This window comes from Eumetopias jubatus, unplaced genomic scaffold (assembly GCF_037043125.1).
Source record: "Eumetopias jubatus isolate StellerSeaLion01/CBP00866 unplaced genomic scaffold, mEumJub1_p1.0 scaffold_10, whole genome shotgun sequence".
NCBI lineage: Eukaryota > Metazoa > Chordata > Mammalia > Carnivora > Otariidae > Eumetopias > Eumetopias jubatus.
This window is the reverse complement of record NW_028274816.1, coordinates 106,946,532-106,955,394: the sequence shown is the minus strand read 5'-3', so window position 1 is coordinate 106,955,394 and position 8,863 is coordinate 106,946,532. Positions and strand designations below refer to the sequence as shown.

Below are 8,863 nucleotides of genomic sequence, written 5' to 3'. Positions count from 1 at the left end.
TGGATGAATGGATGGATGGATGGATGGGAGACAGGGAGGAACTAAGTGGAGAAGGGCCTTGAATGCCATGCTAGGGAGCCCGAACATTATGCCAAGGGCCATGAGAACACATTGGAAGGCTGTAATCTGGGAAAGACTTGTCAGGTTAGGGCTCTAGAAAGATCACTTTGACAGCAGTGGGAAGTAGTTTCGAGCTGATGACACTTGAGCAGGAGGCCATTTTTCTGGTAAATCCCAATTCTTCCCTCTGAGAAGCTTTATTCCTTTAAGTGCTATGTTATTTCTCTTAGGGCAAGATGTGCATTTCTGTATACACATGGGGACCTTAGATGGAGGGGAACCTCAGGAAGGGGGGGCGCAGTGATGGGGAGACAAGTGGTCAAGCACTGAGTTCTGGAGAAGAGGCCTCTCTTACAGGGGAGCAGAGCACCGGGAAGGGAGGAGCCACACACTCTCCCTTCCCATGTTCAGGATGACAAGGCCCCCTCGGGCTTCCCGCCAGGCCCCCACACAGTGCCCCATTGTGCACCTGCCATCGAGGGAATGCAGCCAAAAGGTGAGGCCAGTGTTGCATCAGAGTGCTAAGCCCGGGGATCAAGTGCTGGGATGGCAGTGGAAGAGGTCTGGTCCCTCCTCTGGTATCATTGGCCTTTCCAGCCAGCCAAAGAGGGAGGGCAGGGAGTCACAGGAAGTGGCCCCAGGGGCCAGATAAGCCGAAGAAGGAAAAGCAGGGTAGCTGGAAGGACAGCGAATAGGTGGAGCTTTCCCCCCACCCCCACCGCCCAAACACACATGAAAGGAGCCAGAGAGAGGCCCCAGGCGTGTTGGAGACAGCATCTTCAGGCTGCGAGGGGCCCCCAGAAGGTTCCAGGACAGAGCAGTACTCGCGATGCTGCCCTGCCTCCCCCTGCTTCTCCTGATGGGGCTGTCTGCCGGCACTGTGACAGCTGATGAGGGACTGGCACTCAGAGCAGAAGCAGAGTCCTGGATAACCTTGACCCTGGAGGTACCGTGGGGTGAGGCATGGGTTGGTCTGCTGTGGAGTGGGTGGGAGAGCCCTTCCACGGCTGCCCGGACAGAAGGTTGTACATTGTTAGCCATGCTGTCTGACTCCCCTCTGCAGGTAGGTTCAAGGCCATGGCCCCTGGCCTGGCAGACATCCAAAGGGGCACGCATATATGGGAGCAACGGTGTGTGTGCGTATGTGGGTGTGAGTGTGAGTTTGTGTTTTATTTCACATATACTACGTTCCTGGTACTGTCCTAAGTGCTTCATAAATATTAACCAGTTTAATCCTCATATCAACCTTGTGGGGAAAGTACCGTTACTATCACCATTTCACAGATAAGGAAACCGGGGCACAGAAAGGTCAAACAGTTAGTCCAAGGTGATGCAGCTTCAAAAGCATGACTGCACATTTGTCCGAGGTCAGATTGGGTGTGTCTGTGTGTCAGAGGACGTTTTCCAGAATTTCCTTTCAAGGGGGTTGGCCAGGGGCGCCTGGATGGCTCAGTCGTTAAGCATCTGCCCTTGGCTCAGGTCATGATCCCAGGGTCCTGGGATCGAGCCCCGCATCAGGCTCCCTGCTCGGCGGGAAGCCTGCTTCTCCCTCTCCCACTCCCCCTGCTTGTGTTCCCTCTCTTGCTGTCTCTCTCTCTGTCAAATAAATAAATAAAATCTTAAAAAAAAAGAAAGAAAGAAAGAAACTCTTATTTCCTGATAAGTACTTGGTTTGATGGCCACTGTCTTCAACTAAACTGACCTGAATGCTGTCACGGGAGAGATCTAAAAATTAGGCACAGAGCATCGGTGCTGCACTCCATCTGATTGGGAAGACAAAGATCCTGACCTTGGGCAGCTCCGAATCAGACAGGGGAGCGAGGCCAACAGACCACATAGGACCAGTGCTGAGTGAAGGCTTTCAGGAGGGCAGATGGGGCACAGCTGAGCCTGGTTCTCCCAGTCCTGGGATAATCCAGTTGGGACCCTGGGACCACTGGAAGAGCCACAGAAGGAACTGCCATTGGTGGCGGGTTTCCTTCCTGCTTTGTCTGAATGTGGAAATGTGTGCAGTGGAGAAGACCACAGGGCTGACCGACCTGGGTTCAAGTCCCAGCTTCTCCACAGACTCTGTGAGACCTTGGGAAGGTCACTGCTGCTCTCTGGCCACCTGTAAAATGGGAGGAGAGGGAAGATGGTCCCCAAGGGTCTTCTCACGCTTTGACATGCTTTGCAGAGTCTGTGCCAAACATCATGGGACCTGGCCCAGGCCCAGGGAAGCCGGGCTGGGTGACGGGAAGCTCTCTACACAGCCACGCGAGAAACATCATCATCCACTTTCCCGGGTGCTGCTGGGCTTCCCACCTGTGAGCGCCTCCCCCTGCAGTGGGGTCTCATGCTTATTCTGTTTCCCGAGACATGGGGCTGGGAGTAGAGGAACCATTCACAGAAAAGGAGTGAGGTGATGGAAAGAAGGAACGAGGCAGTGCCAGGATGACCTAATCACCTCCCCAGCCCTGAGGGCTTCCCCACCTGTGGTCATCCCTGGAGCTAGGAATTTGGGTTAAATGCATAAGGAAGGCTTCAGGTGGAGGAGGAGTCTTTCCTGAGTCAAAGGGATCCAGTGTCCAGAAACCCCGCAGACGGTGGGAGAGAGGTAAGCCTTACTTAATTCATAAGTAGTCATTCTCTCCAGCTTGCATTTGAAGGCTGCCTTTTACCCAGGCAAAGTGCTTTTCATGAGTTTTCAGCAATGGGTCCAAATCTCCGAAGAGACTTTTCTGGTTCCTGGCCGGGCTAGGTGACTCCAGCCTAAGACAGTTACCCCAGCGCTTGACGTCCTGGGGAGGAGACAGACTGGAAGTGACTGAATCAGTCCAGGGTTTAGAAAACAATCCACTCCTGGTCCTGAAAGTCAGGACCAGATGAGCTGTGAGAGAAGAGGGGTGTCCACTGCACCCCAGCCAGGTCCCTGCTTGTCCCAGGAGCTCCAGTGTCGCCCCTGGGGAAGCAGGGGACCAAAGAGCCAACCCCTGATCCAAGCCCAGCTCCCATCCTCTTGGCAGGTGGCCTGTGTTACTCTAGGGCTCAGCTGCCTGTCTCCAGCCTTTCTGGAAAAGGAGACCCCGTCCTCCCCCTCTCTCCAGACTGCCAGAGAAAGGGCCCCTCTTCAGCTTTCTGTGTCCCTCACACACTGTGTTCTAGGCTCTGTGCCAGAGCCTAGATGTGCCAGATGTGGAGCCAGAGCCTAGATGTGCCAGATGTGGAGATGGTCTAACGACTGTCACCCTCTCCACTAGCAAGCATCTCTTCCTCTCAGCAGAGCTGAGCAAGCCCTTTGGGGGCTCAGGTTAAGGCCAGAAAATGAGGCGACTTTTTGGCCAACATCACAAAGCCTGATAGAAAAATGAGAAGTACAATCCAGAGCTCTTGGCCCAGACTTTCACCCCATCAGCTCAAGGATGAAAATGTCTTTGCCCAGAGAAGTGGCTTCCACCCCAGGCCACATGCCATGCTCCACATGGGAGGCCCAGGCTGTGCGGTAGGGTAGATCCGGGGCAATGTGGGGAGTTTTGGGGGGGAAGAAGGGACAGCAGTGGCAAGAGTGGGGGTTCCAGGGAAGCACTCCCGCCCTGCCTATGGGGTGCCCACCGTGAGTTCCTCAGCTGCCCGCTCCTGTCCATGTTGGAGACGTTTTCTAAATGGAACAGAACCCATGCTCTGGAGTTAGACTCCTTGGGTTCAAATCCTGCCTCTGCCACTTCCTGTGTGACCTTGGACAAGTCACTCACCCTCCATGAGTCTCAGTTACCTCATCCATAGAGTGGGGATAAATCATAGTCACTTCCTACAGCGGATGCAAAGAGTAAGTGAGATTTTGGCTGCAGTGTTTGAGCCTTTGAGCCAGGTGACCTGGGTTCAAGTTCCGGCTCCATCTCTTACATCCTAGCTGGTGAGCTTGGGCAAACTAATGTCTCCGTGCCTCAGTATCTTCATCTGTAAAATGATGACCGTACCGGTTCTTACTTGGTGTGGCTTCAGTGAGGATTAAATGAGTTAATACACAAAAGTGCTGAGCACAGAGCCAGGAACTCAGTAGGCAGAACATTAGCTATGAATGATTGTGTCTAGGCACTGTGTTGTGTAAAGAATGCACCAGGGCTGCATGCCGGCACAGAGCCAAGTGGCATGATGCTGGTGTCGCTCAGGCTGCCTGCCCTGTCCCATCTCCAGCCTCAGCCTCCCCTGCAGCTCTAACAATGAACTCTCTGCTTCTCCAGGATGGTGGCATTCACTTCCAGCTCCAGGAGGTGAAGAGGGGCAAAGCAAGCCAGTTCTTTGGGCTGATGGGGAAGCGGTTGAGAGGTGAGTGACAAAGGTGGATGCTGTCCGGCAAGGAGTGGTCCTGAGCGGGTTCAGTGACACCAAGCAGAGGCCCAGCTTCAAGCCCAGGCCCCCAGGGACTGGTAGGGGTCACCCGTGCCATAGAGTGTCCATAGGAATGACTGTCAAACCCCAACACTTTGGAGAGTTCATTATGCCAGGCTACAGGCGTTAAACTCAGGGCTGGCTTGGGCATGTGGGGGTGCAGTCACCCCAAGCTTGAGGGCAATGCCTCCCGCCCTGCTGGTGCCCTTGCCATCCATACTAGGGATGACTCCGGAGACAGGTGGTGAAGTTGGGCATCAGCCTCTAGATGGGAGCCAAGCCACGGGCCAAGCTTTCTAGTTGATTCTGTTTGGCTCAGATAGAATTATTAAAATGAATCCGTGTTCCCTGAGGGTAGTCTTAATGCAGGAGTCATGTCCTAGGAGCACAAGGAGCAAGTAGTCTGGACAGAGGGTAGTATTCTCCTTTTCATTGTCAACATTATATCTCTCTATATCTATCTACACATTTAAGTGGTTTCGGTGAGGGTCTGAGGAAACTGGCACTTGTATACCCTGTGAAGGACATGTTAGCATTCTCCATCAAAGTTGAAAGTACGCATACCTTTTACCAATAGTCTCACTTCAGAACATGTACTAAATAGAAATGCTATTGATGCATGAGCCTTGAGATATCTGTATCAGAGTATTGCCAACTTGTTTGTAATAGGAAGAACTGGAAATAACATAAAAACCATAAGTAGGGGGTGCCTGGGTGGCTCAGTCATTAAGCGTCTGCCTTTGGCTCAGGTCATGGTCCCAGGGTCCTGGGATCGAGCCCCACATCGGGCTCCCTGCTCCACGGGAAGCCTGCTTCTCCCTCCCCCATTCCCCCTGCTTGTGTTCCCTCTTTCGCTGTGTCTCCCTCTGTCAAATAAATAAATAAAATCTTAAAAAAACAAAACAAAACAAAACAGTGGTTACATCTAGGCTGGGAAGTGGAAGTGAGGGAGAGAGAGTGAAAGGGACTTTAATTTTTACTGTACAAAGCGCTCATTACTTGATTCTTTTTATAGTGGGCACGTACTTGAAGACTGCTTTTGTAATAAAAAAAACATATGCCCATAAAAACAGAAAACCGACTTATGACCAAACACTTCTGGCCTTTGTTTTCTCCTCCACAAAATGTGTTCTGGACTGGGCCACTTCAGAGTTCTCTTCCAAATCCAACACCCCATGAGGAGCAGGGGATGGGGAGAGAAGAAAGAGATTTATTGAACACCTAGAATGCTCACATATGATGATATCTCACAACAACGTCCCCTTTATCACCAGTGGGAAAACTAAGGTTCAGACAGGTTAAAAACTTTTCCAAGGATGCTCAAGTGGTGCCAGGCACCAGTGACTCCTAAGTCCGTGCCCTTCGCAGTAGTCCACACTGCCTCCTCCGTTGAGCAGCCAAGTGGCCCGGCCATACGAGGACAATGGGAAGGGACTGGAATTCTGCTGACTACCCACCAAAGGCACTGAACCCCAAAGAGCCATGAGCCCTTCCCGTCTCACCAAACCCCAGGGGGAAGCAGTGCAGCCCTCATTCCTTCTTTCTCTTTCCCCCCAGGAATACCTCCTATCCAGCCAGACAGAAGAACAGGTAAAGACTTGTCCACACCTTCCGCTCAGCATGCTCCCTGGGGAGGGCTGAGTTGGCCTGGCCGCTAACAAGTCAGGGGGGTGGGGGAGATGCTCTGGCCGGGGGCACGCCAGGCTGGCCTTAGAGGGGGTGGGGCCAGCATGGTTTGGCCACATGCTAGGTTTCCTGGTTGTCTCCTCAGAGGGGTGGTCTGGGCACGTGGGGGGAGTAGTTGCAGGGATAAGGAGGAGACCGGATGAATCTAGTTCTGCTAAAGGTTCAAAATTACTTTGGGTCTAAAGCCTGGGATTGGAAAGAACTAACCAATCCATTCCCCACGCTGCACCTAGAAGGATCTGAAAAGTGCAAATATGAGCAGCCAGTACCCTGCCCAAAATCCTTGGTAAAAAGGGCAAAAAAAAAAAACAAAAAAAAAACCCACCAGAAAACCAACCAGCCCTTACCCACCACACCCTCAGTACTCTCTCAGGATCAAGTCCAATGCTCTGACGCCTCACCACATCCTCTGGGGCTGCTCTTACTGACTTGACTCCAGGCCCCACCTCTCCTTCCCCGACTGCCTGCCCTACCCAGACGGAGCTGGTCTCCGTGGCCTGGGTGCCATGCTGTCCTTGGCACCCTGCCCTGCCCTGCACTGCCGGGTCACATGGCCGCTGTCCCCAGAGCAGAACCCCTCCCACCACGGGCAGCAGCAGGTGGGCCACCTCCTCTGTACCCACAACACGAGCGGTTTCTGTCTATGAGAGGTACCTCCTGGGTATCTGTGGAAGGGAGGGTAAAGGGAGGGAGAATGAAGGAGAGAGAGGTGGGAATCAATGAATGAATCAGTAAATGAACAAACCAATCCACGGTTTCTCTTCAACTCCCAGAATGCTTGAGGAATGACTGCACTTACGAGGCCCCAGCTCTGGCTCTGGCCCTGCCCTGCCCTTTTTGGGTCCCAGGACAGCCTTACTCTGCTGCCTTCTTTCTTCTCCATCTCTTCTAGCTCCACCACCAGAGCATCTGCAAGGACAAATGGTGCAGGGCCTCCTGGGCAGGGCGGTACCATCTACAGAAGGTAGGTGAGAGCCTCTGGTGGATTGCAAGGGCATCATGAGAAAGCGACCAGATGCCTTGCTGCCAGTCTCCACGGTGGGGGCCAGGCAGACGGACAGACGGAGCAGGCTGCCCACAAGCCACTGGGCAGATGTCCCATAGAAGAGAGCAGCTGAGGCCTAGGGAGGTGGTCCCTTTGATGATCCAGGCTCGAGACAGCCAGAGTCCGGAAGCTGTACCCTCTCCACCCCCAGCACACCCAAGCACACTCTACACCCCGCCTTCTCAGGACCAGCTGAAGCCACAGAGAATCATGTGTGTTTTTTCAGACCCTGGAACATCCCCCTTATTCCCACAGTGATCAATGATTGTTAGAAAGTCATGCCTTGGTCTTGAGATCCTTCCTTTCCTCAGCAATCGTAAGTGTGAATCACTCCGGGAGGGGTCGCACCCTAAGCAGTTATCAGCTAACACCTTCTGGCAGGGGCCACAACCCCAACGGGCCCAAGGGTACACTCAATACATGAATAAACAGGCATGAAGGTAGATAAGGGACGCAGGCGGGGGAAAGATCAGAAGCTCACACCAGCGGCACGGGAGGGGGTCAGAGAGACCGAGCTCCAGTCGGCCTTCGCTAATGCCGGACCTCTTGCCCCGGAGTGCATCCTCTAGCAGGATGCCTTTCTAGCTTCCCTGATTGAACACCTGCTCCTTCCAATATAAGCACTTGGGAATAAAGATGGCAAGTCCTCTCTTTCCCCCCAGGATTCTTTTCTAAGTGTCTGAGCCATTCCATTCTAAGGGCCATGGAAGTCACCTCAGTACCCAAATGGAAATGAATGTCCCTCCACACAGAGTGTGGGCAGGAATCCCATTTTTCAGGGATGGAAAGCAGGTTGCCTGAAGTCACACAGTGAGCCAAGGACAGCCGGGGCTAAAGCTGGGTCTCCTGTTACCTAGTCCACGGCACCTTTCACGTCTCTAGGAGGGGCTTTGGGCTTGCAAATACTGGATTGCCACTTCCCTCCTTTTAGAGAAAATAGCTGAAGGCTGGCTCGTCCATGCTCTGGAGGCGCTTCCGATTGAGAACTGGGAGATATGGCAGATTAACTTGTAATTTGCCCCAAATATCTACAGCCCGAGTTAGGGAAATGGAGGGCCCAGGGAGGAGTGACTAGGGAAGCCCAAGGGTGGAGGAGACAGACAAGTCTCCTGAAACGACTGTCACGTACAGAACTCTTCCCAGGCAGAGAGGAGGAGGAGCATGGGTCAGAGTAAGCACCCCCACCGCACACTTCCCAGAGGTCGAAACCCCCATCTCCTTCCCTGGATGATACAGCTGACAGCCGGCCAGGCCAACTCTCTTCTGTGTGTGTCTCCCGCGCCCAACACGGGTGTGTCCCACCCGGCCTCACTGAACTCATTGCGCTTCCTTCTAGGACTCTCGGTCCCAAGCAATGGTGATGCACAAATGCACTGTTGTTGCAGTTGCGAGCTGAAGTGACCCTGCCCTCCCTCAGTGCTCAGCCCCCATCTCACTGCTAAGCGGGGCTGTCACCCACTTCTATGTCTCCTGTGCCTGGAACACCATAGGGGCTCAATAAACGGAGAAACAGTGAATAACTTCTTCTTTGGTACAGGGCAAAGGGCAGGATCAGTCTGGGTGCTACGCCCTGCCTAGTGGCCTACAGCGCAGCAGGCCGGGCGGGGGGCGGGGGCGGTTTTCCAGAATTGCAAAGGGAAATAGTAAACAGCCCTGGTCCCCACCCTTGGATGGGAAAACAGGCTTGGGACACAGGTGAGGAGA

At 53.5% G+C, this 8,863-nt stretch overlaps 1 protein-coding gene across 1 annotated transcript; it reads left to right on the top strand.

The window, feature by feature from the left end:
- The first annotated feature begins 860 nt into the window (after positions 1-860).
- On the top strand, positions 861-8,645 carry TAC4 (tachykinin precursor 4). Its single transcript, XM_028093735.2, has 5 exons — positions 861-1,006; positions 4,281-4,365; positions 5,986-6,018; positions 7,007-7,078; positions 8,496-8,645. Exons 1-5 carry the CDS (start codon positions 890-892, stop codon positions 8,558-8,560), a joined length of 372 nt encoding a protein of 123 aa, XP_027949536.1. The 5' UTR covers positions 861-889; the 3' UTR covers positions 8,561-8,645.
- The last annotated feature ends 218 nt before the right edge of the window (positions 8,646-8,863 follow it).